This window comes from Aulonocara stuartgranti (genome assembly GCF_965226115.1).
Source record: "Aulonocara stuartgranti genome assembly, chromosome: 18".
NCBI classification, from domain to species: domain Eukaryota; kingdom Metazoa; phylum Chordata; class Actinopteri; order Cichliformes; family Cichlidae; genus Aulonocara; species Aulonocara stuartgranti.
In genome coordinates, this window is record NC_138954.1 from 5,823,139 (window position 1) to 5,837,370 (window position 14,232).

General features: G+C 42.7%; 1 protein-coding gene across 11 annotated transcripts in view; it reads left to right on the forward strand.

The window, feature by feature from the left end:
* The window catches only part of LOC309694488 (disco-interacting protein 2 homolog C), a 204,441-nt gene that overhangs the window by 66,109 nt on the left and 124,100 nt on the right, over positions 1-14,232 (forward strand). For 3 of the 11 annotated variants that reach the window (XM_082514598.1, XM_082514605.1, XM_082514606.1), the window contains exon 1: positions 3,416-3,691. The exons of 7 other annotated variants lie outside the window; for them this stretch is intronic. In XM_082514598.1, coding sequence (XP_082370724.1) covers positions 3,559-3,691 — 133 coding nt within the window. In that variant the 5' untranslated portion in view covers positions 3,416-3,558. Of the gene's footprint in view, positions 1-3,414; positions 3,692-14,232 lie in introns of those variants that run through there. One more of the 11 variants, XM_082514604.1, reaches the window with a different exon arrangement.

The following is a 14,232-nucleotide window of genomic DNA, read 5'->3' on the forward strand; positions in this document are numbered from 1 at the left end:
TGAGCTTTATCCTTGAGTGACCTGAAGGGGGGTTCTCTTTTCTGCAGCAGTTTACATTAAAGGTCTTCATGGGTCTACTGGCTTCTGAGAAAACCAGACAAGATCCAAGTTGGACTTGAGCCGCTCCGTCTCAGTCTCTTCCTCATTGATATAATGGCTATAAATGGATCCGGGCACGATCATCTCCAAACACGTGAAAGTCAAACGCATTCTTATTCCCAGACCATCAAATGCTGCCGTTTCATCAGAGGCTGACTGTGACGCAAACAAACGCATAAGGTGTCTTTTTGCCTCTTATAACTTGTTTCAGCAGCACCATAGTTCAGCGGTTAGGTCCTGGGTTTGGATCCACCATCTGGGCGGAGTTTCCACAGTTTAAAGACATGCAGTTAGTGGGGTTAGGTTAGTTAGTGATTCTAAGATGTGAATGTCAGTGTTAGTGGTGTTTTGTGTTTCTGTGTTGGCCCTGTTACAGACTGGCGACCTGTACAGGGTTACCCCGCCTCTTTCCCTATGGCAGACTCCATTGGATAATTGGAAAGGCGACAGATGCATGGACGGGATTGCTTCTTTCTTCTTTGCTCATCCTCTTCCACACCTGTGAAGACCTCTTGTTTACTTCCGTAGTGTCTTTCTGTCATCATTTATCAAATGCAGAGTTTTCCAGCTGCCTCTTATCTCACTTTTTGTTTTTCATTGTGTTAATGAAGATTAAAGTCCGCCACCAACACAAAGGCTGTTTGCAGTGCTTATGATGCAGTTTTAAGGACTTCAGGTTTATCTTGCTTTAGCCTTTTATTTTGAAAAATCATCAAAATTCATAGTCAAACTGTAAACAGTTACTCTTGCAGAGAACAGGAAGTGTTGGCCTTGATTTCAGTGGTCTGCTGGCTGTTATGCTTTCAGCTCATAGGAGTTTTATTAGTTATTCCCTATGTAGAGATAATAAGGTGTACATTCAATTTATGCTGTAAGTCTGCTGTTAATTTTGCTATTTTGTAATTTCCTTAATAAATAAGAAAATAAGTGAAAAATAACAAATGTTAAAGGAGAAACAGTGAGCTCAGGTCAGATAAAGTGGTAATGGATCTTTAACAAATGGTGTCCTAGAAAGCACAGAGACTGTACATGTCTCTCTGCATGCATAATATATGGGCATTTTACAGTACTGTATACAGTAGAGTGAGTGTGTGTGTGTGTGCCAATAAAGATTGCATAGACTGCATTTTTGTGTATTTTTGTGCAGCGAGATGCACATTTCTGCTTGGAGACATTACTTGCACCAAGTGTATGTTTGCACATGCCAACCTGGGTGTGTGTTTGTGTGTTTGCATGTGTGTGTGTCTGGCCAGAAGGGCCCTGTCACCCTGAGCGGCGTGTGAGGTGAAGTGACAGATTTGGATCAGCAGGGAGACCGGCCGTTCAACTGTGCCACGGTTAAATAATACAGCAGCTCTAATTTATTCACCTGACTTATGGAGACAGCGAGCGTGTTTCCAGGGAGCGTTTTTCGTGTGACACAGTCTGTGTCTGAGGACTTCAAGTCAGACACCCAGCAGAGACGGCAGCCCTTCAGACAGTCTGGAGGTCAGTCAGAGAGACGACGCGCTGACTGGAACACCTTTAGCAGCACGCTGGATCCTGCCTTACTCCGAAGGTAAATCCAATAAATCATAACATTAATATCGTAACATATATCATTTTAAGGATCAGAAGGAGTTAAAAGTTGCTTCTTTGTGCTAACTATGGCTTTTATAAGCTATATCAGTGTTTGATAGAGAGAACATTAACTTGAAAGTAAAATAAGAAATTTGAAGATCCGAAATTTGAAGATTAGATTGAGAGAAATTACAGCAAACATGGATTATTTTCTAGGGCTGGAGTCGTGCAGTTGACACGGTTGATTGTTTGTATTCAGTATTAATAAGGATGAAAGCTTCATCAGTAGCCTTCTGGGATTGATTCATTACTTTTGCCCCCCCCCCCCAAAAAAAAATTGCAACTGTGGACCTTTCCAAATCTAATGGTGACTGATTCCTTAATTAATGTTTACATTTACTGAATGTAAACCTCGAGTTCCAAAGTTATTGACAACATGTGAAAGAAATCACCAGTGGAGATGGATCTAGTAAGAAAACATGGCCAAAAAGCCGAGTTTTATTGTGTCTTAACCATCAGTAACGCGTACGAGCGTAATAGAATAATCGGACTTGTTTGTGTTTGCGTGTTCAGCCAGTTTTTTCATGTTTACAGTTTAGTGCTTTGAGTGCAAACGTGTCAGGAGTGGCCATAATCTCACCAGCTGCAGCGTTTCAGTAGTAGCAGCAGCTCCACCTAGACCAAACTAGTTGTAACGCCCCCAACCTCAGAACCACCTTATTACATCCAGGTTACAATTTAATGAGGCAGAACATCCGTGGGTGGGGATTTTGTGCTCACAGCTTGAGCTGTGTTACTTAGATCACCTTGTTGTGGATTTCCCCTCTTGTTGACGTCATACAGAGCGAGAGCAGAAAAACGTATCTGAAACTGAGCTTTTGCCTCACGGGGATCACTTCTACACACACTGACGTATGTGAAATTGTATTTTATGTGAGAGAAAAGAGGAAATGTGGAGGAAATCCCCTTGCATGTGAAGCATGTGAAGATAAAAGTAAAATTTGGGATTAAAGAAGCAACATGTGACTTCATCTGTATGTGTTACAGTTCAACATGCAAGTGGAGGATCTGGTTACAGTTATGATGCCTGTTATTTAAACCATTAGAGGCCAGAGAGGAGAAAAAAACAACTTCCAGACTCACTCACACTTGGTCCTTTCATGACACATTCAGGAACTGACAGCCACTGATAAGAGCACTTAAAGGTCGTGTGGGTGTGGGTGAGGGTGTGGGTGTGAGTGTGTGGTCCAGGCTGACTTATTTCAGCTGACACCTGATTTCACAAGTGTCAACTTCCTCAGTTGCAGTCCAGGCTTTTGAGGTCATGTTTGGTGTCACATTGGTTTACATGCACAAATAAGGTGACGTAACACCTGCTCATCCACTTCCTTAATAACCAACTACAAAACATTTAGTTGATATGATACAACAGCATGCTTAATTACATATAAGCCATCTGACAAGCTGAACGTTGTCTCAGTGATTTAAAACGGGGTGTTTTGATTGGTTTTTATTCTGGTTTGTGTTAAAGAGAAAAACAAGAGTATGTGCGTCCCAGCGTTTGGTCCATTGTGTGTGGTGTGCATGGGCGTGGAGACTATCTGGCTCATATTGAGGTCAGATGGAGAAGTAGAAAAAAGGGAATAATACTCTGGAGATCAAATAAAGGATGAAAGAGACGGCAGCAGCGAGGTAGAGACAGAAGACAGAGGAGGAAGCACACAGTAGGTCAGGCTGTCAGGGAGAGGGAGAGGGAGGGAGCGAGGTAGACGGAGAAAGTGGTGAGAGGTCCCCGATGAGGAGATGAACCTGTTTCCCCAGCAGGAGGAGGGGAAGGAGTCTGTCGACGGGATTTGTTCCAGCGAGTGTTAGTGGTGTTTTAGGCAGCATGAAAGATTCATGGAGATGAAAAGGCTCGCCGGTCGTCTGGTTGGACAGTCTGATGGGGACGTTGGTGGGGGAGGAAAAGACTGGGAGGAGCTGGACTGGTGCACATCCTGCAGACTGACAGATATACAGCACGCTCAGAAAGGTACGAGTTTTAAAAGAGGCCAGAAAAAAACTTGTTACAAGTTGGTCTTTGGTGTATGCTGCAGCATCGTGATGCTTCAGTGATTTAGTTTTCCCGTGAAGGATGTTTAACCTTAAAGTAACCTGCTGATGTCTAGCGATTGCAGTGCACAGTTGTTTTGAATGTAGCCTGGTGTGTGTTTTATCACTAGTGGCACCGAAGAGCTGTGGTTTTTCTTTGGTAGTGCTCGGCTAGCGTGCACACGGACTCCCGCTGCACACAGAAGCAACTGGTTGAGGCAGTCTGTGGTCCCGTTCGCACATTTAAGCCATGATGTGACTCTCATGAAACTTTGCAAATAAACCTTTTTCTGTCCACTTCTCTTATGTGTAATTACAACTGGGTGCAAAGGGAAACAGGATGTAGAAGAGATGATGAAGTATGATGTCTCTGCTTGTTTCCTGAAGATTCTAGTTGACCTATTGGCTCTGACTAATCTGACATTTCTGTCTGTTTCGTTAAGATTTTGTTTTCTTTGACTAGTTGAGCAGACAGTTTCTCGGTTTCTTCAAAGCTTATTGAATATGGTGCAATACAGTAATATTTCCAAAAACTAGAAGGCCATTTTAATCGAGCACTGCAAAAGATTCCTGTTCTGAATTAGAACTGCTTTAGGGTTTGGGGTCCTTTCCCCAGGAATCAAAAGCACTGTACCATCTGAAGCCTGCTGGCCACCTCTGGTTGCTAGGGAAAAATATGTACTGTATTCCCCGATTGGCTGACAAAGTCTTGCTGGAGGTTGCTGGAGTGTGTCTGGGTGAAACTGGTTGCAGAGGGGGTGGTGCACCAGAAACCTGCTTGTGATTGCTGGTTGGTTGCATTGAGGATGGTGACAAGTCTGCAAACACTCACTAACTAATCATCAAAATTCAACACGTTTCTTTAGGCAGAACTTTCCCTTTGAAGGTTTGTGTCACCTTTTTTATGAATTTCATTACTGCTGACAAGTGCAAATTATGGGCAACTACAGCAATCTGCTGGTGATCACATCAAGGTTGTCATTGAGACACCATATAGCTCGTTGCAACCATTTTCCTCTAGAGACTGCCAGCATCCTCCATCAACCAGTTGCCAGCTGATTAGGGAATGTTTATTTTTCCCGGGGGTTGACACGGGGTTGCTGACCAGCCTCTGGGCTCATGTTTCCAGGCACTCTGGCTTCCTCCCACGGTCCGAACACCGGGGTTAGGCTAACTGGTCATTCTAAATTAGGTGTGAGTGTGAATGGCTGTCTTTCTCTGTGTTAGCCCTGTGACAGATTGGCAGCCTGTCCAGAGTGTACCTCACCTCTTCTGTAGTGTAAAATCAAGTTTACATGCTTGATCTCTTTCCTCTGTCAGGGTGGGTTTTACTCCTTTTGGATTTGGTTGATACGCCTTATCCTTGCATCAACACTGAAACAATCACAGGAAAGGTTTTTGACTGAGAGTCCGTTTTCTCATTCCTAAAATAAGGAAAACAGGCACAGCTGTTCCTGGAAGTGGACGACAGAAGACTGTTTCTGCCCGTGTTTTTCAGCAGCAGCCATTAGCAGCATAGCAGAAGTTCCTCCGTCAGTCTGTCATCAGGTTCCTTTCAGAGGACCACCTGCCGAGGGAAACCACGCTGAGGGACTGCAGCCGGCTCCCATATCTGTGGGTTTACCCATCAATCTTTCAGTGAAACAGTCCATGTTGTTGTTTGTTATGACGAGCACATGACGACGAATGCAGGGAGACCCGATAGTTACTGACAGGGTCTAAAAACTCCAGGTTATTGGGGCCTGTTCTAGCAGCACTGTTAACACCTCTGGTTTTGTGTATATATAGCGCTGAAACGTCACCAATGTTTGGCTATAGCTTCAACCACTCTGCGTTATCTCTGTTGGCTTCTGTGCTGCAATGCTAATCTTGTCTGGTGTGACGGAGTGCCAGCAGCTTTAAGAGGAGGTGCAGCTCCCTGTTGAAGGAGGCATCTTCCTCTCGCAGTAGCACCTTCACCTCTGGCCATCTCCTCCTCCTCCCACACAGCCTGCTGGGTGTCTTATCTGGCCCAGAATAAGCAGCTGTTGCCCTTTAGCTTTAAAACAGATAAGCTAGGCTAACAGTTTGATTTGAAGCATCAGCATCACAGTAAGGTCACGAGACATTCCTGGGCTCTAGATAAGCCTCTGGCCAGATTTAAGATCAAAACTTAATTAAAGATTATTTTAAAAAGCCCTTTTTTATATAGTCTTTTACAAGGAAAGAAAGAAAGAAAGGGCATGCTAGGCTACATGCTAACATGCAGTTATACTGTGTCATACATGCTAGCTCTGAATATCTGTTCTTGCCTTGAAGATTAATTGAATTTTTTTGTTCCATGTGTAATTTGATTAATTGTTAGTTTATTCCATTATATTTACATGTTAAAACTTTGTGTAATAACTTAAATTATTCCACTAGAATCTCTGTTTTACTCCACATTCATGATCTTATCAGCAAATTCAATTATTTTTATATAAAAAAACCTTCTTTGTCTTCCCATCAGTTTAAATGGACAAAGCTGTGAATAATAGTTATCCAAACCAAAATCTGGCGAAGGTCAAAACTATTAATTTTTTAACTTTATTTTTCCCTAACCCTCCTATTTTTCATTAAGATCTTTGGCTTACAATATAAAGCACCCTGAGGCAACTCTTGCTGTGAACTGGGGCTGCATAAACTAAATTGAATCAAATCGAACATGGTTAAGGCCGAAACTGAAGCATATCAGATACCAAACTGGCATGCTAACAAAGCTATCATTCCTGCGGTGGGGTTCAACCTTCAGGTGGTTTTCTCAGCGCGGCTGCCAGCAGCTGACCTTCTTCCATAAATTGATTTTCTGTTCCACTTCATTCCTTTGCGAAGGCGAATGGCTTCGGATAGACAGATTCGGCCAACCCTGCGTCCCTGACCCGCCTGCCGTCACAGTCATCATAATGCATCAGGTCTGTCTTTTGCTTTTGCTGCGTCATGCTGCTGCAGCTGAAGGAGGGAAAAGGTCAAGGATGCAGAATTAATTTTACAGTTAATCAACTTCAGTTCGCAGCACTGACGTTTACACTAGCAGGAAAGTTGAGCCACCAGTTCTGGGTGAAAAAACACTGAAGCAGTGGAGTTTGATGTTTATGTGTTATTCAAGCCAGTATTGTAAAATGAGTGATGATTGGCATTTTAAAGCAGAAATACTTCAATATTTTCTGATGGTTATTCGACTATTCTGCGTTCTGTCAGCCTGGACTCTGCTAGTTAGCAGCATGATCTCCTTCAGCCACTGTCTGGGATAAAGGCCTGCATGTTACCAGACAGGGCTGCTGTGATTTAACATTCATGCAAGGTCCAGGTTTTTGCTCTTTTTACTGACGAGACTTAATTTCCTTTGTTGTTTATCCAGACAATCATAACAGGAAAAACTGGAAAACATCCATAAATGTTCTCAGAATTTTGACATGACACTTAGTGACTCACTGGAGTTCATTTCATTTGTCTAACGGGTTTTCTTCAAGTATATTTCATGTGCTTCACAGTGTTCGAGTTGTTCCTCTAACTTTGCACTCAGAGCTTCTTCCTATTACAGAATTATGAGACATTTTACAAGACTCGTCCTGACTTTTGATAGAGCGGCGCTGCCAAGGTGGCGTCCTCAACGAACGAGCTCCTAATCGTGTAACGTTTAAACCAGAGAGTGTAATTAGAGATGATGAGGACGAGCGAAAGGTAGCTCGGTTGTTAAGCTGGAAGGGCAGATGAGGACTCTGGATGGAGCCTGAGAGCGCGTGTTCTTTTTATTCCTGCAGAGTTTTCAATCACTGGAGAATCTCAGTCCGACTTCTCATTAAATCCTTTCGAAAAAGTTTAGTTTTCAGTGTTTCTGAATCAAAGGGACCCACTGGTCAGTGGGTCCCTTTGATTCAGAAACACTGAAAACTAAACTTATATAAAAATATATAAGTAAATAGATAAATGTATGTGCTATAGATGAGGTTCACTGAAAAAGTAAAAAATGTAGTTCAATTCCAGATGTTTGTTATACTCACCATTTTTTTTATCTTCTATTAAATTTACTTGTGCATTCAGGCTACAGGCATAATTTTGGATTGCACATGTAGAGCAGCAGCATTAAAGCGAGTAAACCTGCTTCTTCTTCCTCTTTTATGCTCATAACTCTTAAACTCTGAGGTATCATCTTCGAACAGCCACATCTGTTCCCGTGTTTTAGGGCCAAAGGGATTTGTTGGAGTGTAATGGATAGATGTAACACAATACAGGGATTATAGTGGCACAGTGTTTTCTTTACCTTAGATTGCTTCTCTCCCTTTGAGCTCTGAAACAAACACCAGCTGGAGCTGGTGATGGAGCTGAACACTGATTCACCTTTGCCGGGTCCCTTTAGGACCTCTCGATTTCTGGCTTTGCGAGGCAGAGGCTGCTACCGCCTTTATTATAAACCCAAACTGTTTTTTTATGACGCATAATACTCATTGCTGCACAATAAATGGTTAATATATCTTGGGGGGGAAAAGTGCATACCAGATTGATATCAAATCTGGTCTGATTTAATCCAAGATATTATTTCCTTGTTGTGACATTTCCCTCACGTAGAAGCTTGGAAATCACTCTATAAATCAGTATAACAGGAAACTTCCTGTGCAGAGTTATTTCTTCAATAAAACCCAAACAAATTTCTTAATAAAACTCATGCAGTGCTGCAAAATACAATTTTCACCTGAGGGAGCGTGCACACTTTAATATCTTTTCTAGTAAATGTGAAATTTTCAATGAGGCTGGGTCACGGGCGGTCACCCGAGGTATTTACTAACTTATCTGCTCTGTGGTAGCATGTGTACCACGATGAGTTGCCTGGTAATATGTCTTATTTAAATCAAGTAGAAGAGAAGCACAATAGACAATATTAAGAGTGCAGTCTGTGGTAAAACGTGTGCACATGTAGTGCAAGTGTGTACGGTGTCTCGCTAAAGGCATGCAAACGCTCAAATGATGCAAGTTTTCCCATGCCTTCCATTTTCTGCACCAGCTCACACACGTTCTTCCTCGTAATACATATCCCAGTGCACGGTTTTACTGCTCGCTGTGAGGCTGCGGATCAGTTATGCTGCTGATGAAGTGGTGAGATAGCGAGGGGAAGTTGTTTTTTTCTTCCTTTCTTTTTTTATTTGCACAGTGATGGACTGTTTCTCAGGATGAGCTTGACTGGGATCCCCCTGTCTCAGCTGGGCTAGCCTGCTAAATGGAGTGTGTGTGTGTGCTGGGGTAGCATGCATGACCCGTTTACATGTTCAGGTGCTCTACCCAGTGTCTTTGTGCATCTGCATCATTAGTACGTCTTAAATTGGTCATTTAAGCAGACGTTGTAGTTCCGTTTCCTAAAACTTAAGCCTTTATTAAATGATTGGAATCATCAACCCATCGCAGCTTTTGATGGGTTCACACAAAAAACTGTACACAGGCTTCAACGTTGCGACGCTCCACAGGAGGCAAAAGCGAAACAAACTGGAGGATCTCAAAGTGCACGTGAGCTGCGGTGTCTTGGTTGTAAATCTTTATGCCCCCGTCACCTTTCCTGCCTTCCAGTGTGGACTTTTCCCTACGGGATCGTTATCTGTCTGAATCAATTGTTACAGCAGTTGGTGCGCTCAGACACACGTGTGACAATAAGGCTTCTGAGAAAATGTGACACTCTTGACTTTATAACAATTGTCAATTTTTATATATATAAATTTTTTTGTTTTAATATATATAATATACATTCCCCCCCCCCCCCTGTTGTATCAAAACCTTAATCACATATTTATCATTTCTAACCACATCATTTTGCACCATGAAGCAGGGATTTGAATATAAAGGCTTCTGTCAGTTACATTTCATTTTGTTGTTGAATCCAGATGACCCGTTGGTGAGGAGTGCAGACATCGTGTTGGCTCACAGGAGATATTCTTTGCAAACAGGCTGCTGATGCTCACGAGCTACAGCAGATTATCCACTTACTAGACTGGTGCATTTTCAAAGTGCCCTTGAATATGGTACAGAAAGCCAAATTGCCACCAATGCATCCATCGCTGGAGTATTTGTGCGTGATAGACGAGGCTTTTAAAAGCGCATGAAATCAAGTGATGCAGGAATGTTTCTCATACTGTCAGTACTAGTACTAGGAAAGCACTACTTTATCATTTATGCGCATAGTGAAATCGCACACCTCAGCTCATGCAGCCAGTGCTTACCTGAGGTTTCACTGTAGGTGAAGTTTAAGCTGGAGCTGTGCACTCAGGTCGTCACAGGGTAAATAATTCATGCTGAAGCAAAAACGTTTCTTTTTTAATGACACTTTGTAATAAGCCGCTGTGTGTGTTTGCTTTTGTATCCAGCTGTAACACGCCTCTTTGACCGCACGCTGTTTTAATGGGGACTTTATGGACTCGCGGCTTCCTGTCAACTCTGTCGGAAAACTTTGCAGTTGCCTCAAACTTCTTTGAGCTGGCAGCGCCGCATAAAAGGCTCAACGACATCATTCAGTGTGAAGAACGATATGAGAAGCAGTGTTTGCTTTATTTTAAAATTTGTTTTGCTGCATTTTTTCACTCCAACAGTCGACCCACGTTTGTGCTCAGTAGCTTAATTGTCATTTAATGAAGTCGAGAATGAGTTGAGTCTGCAGCAGTTGAGTTGAGGTGAATAAATGAGCTTCCTGGAGGTTAATAAGCTGGGTTTTTCTTTAAGTTGGGCTATAGAGGTCTGCACACGTTACTGTTGTTATTGGTGCCCATTTATAAGGGATTATTGGAAGAGCAATGAGCAGCACACAGCATTCAACATTCAGCTTTTTTGTTTTTACCATTATAAGGAGGTTATCTATCATGAAGCACTGTGTGTAGGCTGGTCGTACTTGTCTTTTTGAACGCATTTGTTCACAAAATGTAAGTTTAAGTAGTTAAACACATGATTTTAGAGACAGAGAATATCAAGAGTGCAGTACTGGTGTATAAATGCGATGGGATGATAGAAAGGAGTAGATGAACGGTGCTGGGTGGGTCATTGCAGATTCCACAGCAGCCTAACTCAAGCTGTCCTTAGTTAGCAGCATAACAAAGAGACATCAAATTAATTGTAGTGGCTTTCTGATGATCCCAGGCTGGGAGCTGGTTCCACAGGAGGCCGATTTCTACTTTACAAACTCTGGGAAACACAAGCAAAGTCATACTGCAAGTATAAAATTACAAACCGCTAACAAAGCGATGTCTTAAGTTTTACTTGAAGGCCAGAGACATTCCTGAGTTAACAGAGGGGCAGAAATCTGATAAGGGAGAAAGAAAAGGGACCATTGTGATAAATCCACCCGTAATAACAACCTGCCAACTCACAAGCAGGTTCCATTTCTCTGAAAGTGTGTTTGAGAAAATGTTCAGGCCGTTCTAAAATAGCTGGTAGTTGATTTTAATTTGATGCTCAGAGGCCTGTTGTTACAGTCTGAACCGCAGGATGTTAAAATAAAGATTTTATGCTTCTGTGTAAAATGAGAGGCCGCTCTGTTGCTACAGTCTGTCTCCCTGTGGGATTATGGGAAGTGTAGGCCTATTGTTAAAGCTGTTCAACTAGTATTTATCTTGTGACAGCGAGGAGGACTGAGGTCAGTGTGTGTGTGTGTGTTTCTCAGTTTTCCTTCCTCCAGGCTCACGCTGTATGTGAGTGCCTCTTTCTTCATGTTAACATATCATCACTGTGTGTGTGTGTCAGTGGTTTCTGTCTCATCAGGATGTCTGTGTCCTGACTGGTTCGCCTTCTCAGTTCCCCTCTGCCTCTTTCCCCCCACATCCTGTTTTACACACATGGACACACAAACACACACCTGGCTCCTCGTTCATCTGAAGCTGAAAGCACCGACACTGCTGAGGCTTTTAAAAACATCACTCGCATACAGTAATCACTGATTACACCAGAATACAGCTTGTTGTTATTTTTAGTGATGACAGTTTGAGAATCCCTGACAGAAGGCTACAGCAGACTAAAGGAAGAGTGGAGTAACTGGAAAAAATGTACTCGCTGATATGATGAGCTGAAGAAACAAGAGAAACGAGGGGCTGCATAAAAAGGAGACAGACAAATGAAAGTTTTTAAGACAGAGATAAAAGGTCTTATAGACAGAACGAACTTTAACCCCGATCTTTATTGTACGCTGAGCTGTACCTGTGTGAAGGAGCATTTCCATCCTGAAACCTTTGTGCGCTTAAACTTAGTCAAAACTAAGTAAATGGGTATCTATGTATTTACTAAGATAATGAGTAGAGATATTGGACTGCCCTTAAATGGTTGAGACTTTTGTGCACCTCTGTTTTCCCGTTCCAGCTGTTTAGAGACAGCACAGCTACCATGTGTCTGGTTAAACACACAATTTCAATTCAATTTTATTTATATAGCACCAAATCACAACAAGTCGCCTCAAGGCGCTTTATATTGTACAGTAGATCGTACAATAATACAGAGAAGAGCCCAACAACCCAGCCCAATTTTTACTCTTTGAGTGTGCGTGTGTGTGTGTGTGTGTGGGTGGGGTGGGGTGGGGGGAGAGATATGTGTGTATTCACATCATTTATGTTAATGAGAGTGTGGGGAGTGAGTTGGAGGGTGGGGTGGGCTGCTTTTAACTATGTAAAGCACTTTGTGCTACATTTTTTGTATGAAAAGTGCTTTATAAATAAAGATTGATTGATTGATATGACCCCCTATGAGCAAGCACTTTGGCGACAGTGGGAAGGAAAAACTCCCTTTTAACAGGAAGAAACCTCTGGCAGAACCAGGCTCAGGAAGGGGCGGGGCCATCTGCTGCGACCGGTTGGGGAGAGAGAAGGAAAACGGGATAAAGACATGCTGTGGAAGAGAGACGGAGATTAATAACAGGTATGATTCAATGCAGAGAGGTCTATTAACACATAGTGAGTGAGAAAGGTGACTGGAAAGGAAAAACTCAGTGCATCATGGGAATCCCCGGCAGCCTACGTCTATTGCAGCATAACTAAGGGAGGATTCAGGGTCACCTGATCCAGCCCTAATTATATGCTTTAGCAAAAAGGAAAGTTTGAAGCCTAATCTTGAAAGTAGAGATAGTGTCTGTCTCCTGAATCCAAACTGGAAGCTGGTTCCACAGAAGAGGGGCCTGAAAACTGAAGGCTCTGCCTCCCATTCTACTTTTAAATACTCTAGGAACAACAAGTAGGCCTGCAGAGCGAGAGCGAAGTGATCAAATGGGGTAATATGATAAAAAATATATGCAGATTGATGCTGTTGCTTTTCACTTTAGGTCTCAGTCACACAGGTCTAGAGTCGCGTCAGCAACCACTTGGCAAAATCCAGCAATCGCTCATCAACTGGTTGCTGAACGTTGGTTAGCTGTCACTGGTAGAAATCAGGTACAAACAGGGTGCTAACTGCTTGTGATTGCTTTTGTGTAGCAGATCGCTGCAGTTGCATGCAGTTTGCATGGAAGTTGCTGAAATGTCTGCAAACACACACCTCTAAGTGTTAGTGAAATATTGAGAAAGTCTGCCTTCAGAGTAAAAGCTACCACTGAGCAGGGAGCTGACGACTATTTGCAGACAAACTGATGACTGTAGCAGCAAGGCGGGCGCTGACTGAGGCTGTGTGACTGAGGCTGATTACCAGGTCGCTAACCTGAGGAAGTGTTGGCTGTATTCCTCTGCTTTTTGTCTTAGGTCAGCTAAACTGTAAGAGCAAAGATCTAAGCACTGAAGGCTTTGTTTCCAGGGAGTAATGCAGAACTTCTCTCCTTTTACACATGAACAAATGCCAAGTGATTATCAGAACAGTTTCTCATTTTTATCTCAGCCATCTAATCAACCAGAATATTGTTTCAGGGTAATCACGGAGCTGCTGTACACAGACTGATGAGTTTAATAGTTTTATAGTATCCAATTATCAGTGTAGAAATGGATTTATCCATGTATAATATAGTTTGTATTTGTTCCACTTTTATAATAGTTTAAACCTGTCTGAGAGAAATGTAGCTTGCTGCTACGTGGTAAAGCTGACAGTGGTTTAAATATTTGTTAGTGGTTAAATTAATAATGTCAGCACAGTCGAGGTTGTTTGAGGAAAAAAAAACTATTCATTTCTAGGACTCAGTATTTGTGCTGCACAGTGTTACACAGGAGTAAAAGCTGAGCACACTGTGCTTCCTTCAGCTCTTCACCGAGCTGGAACAGCAGCATTCAGCCTGACATGTCAGTTGGTTTTCCAGGTAAATCTGGGCTCCAGGGGACGTGCCCCATCACAGCCGCACCAGCCCGCGTGCTAATAGGATAAACACCAGTGTCCTCTTGCAAAAGAGTCCCAGTGTTTACCCATCTCACCCAACCGTTTGGACGTTATTCAGGTAACAGTATTTGCCCAACATTCACAATCACAGAGATTGTCCTGAGGGTTTTGGATGAACAATCCTCACCATTAAGACCCCAGATAATGAGCTTTTCT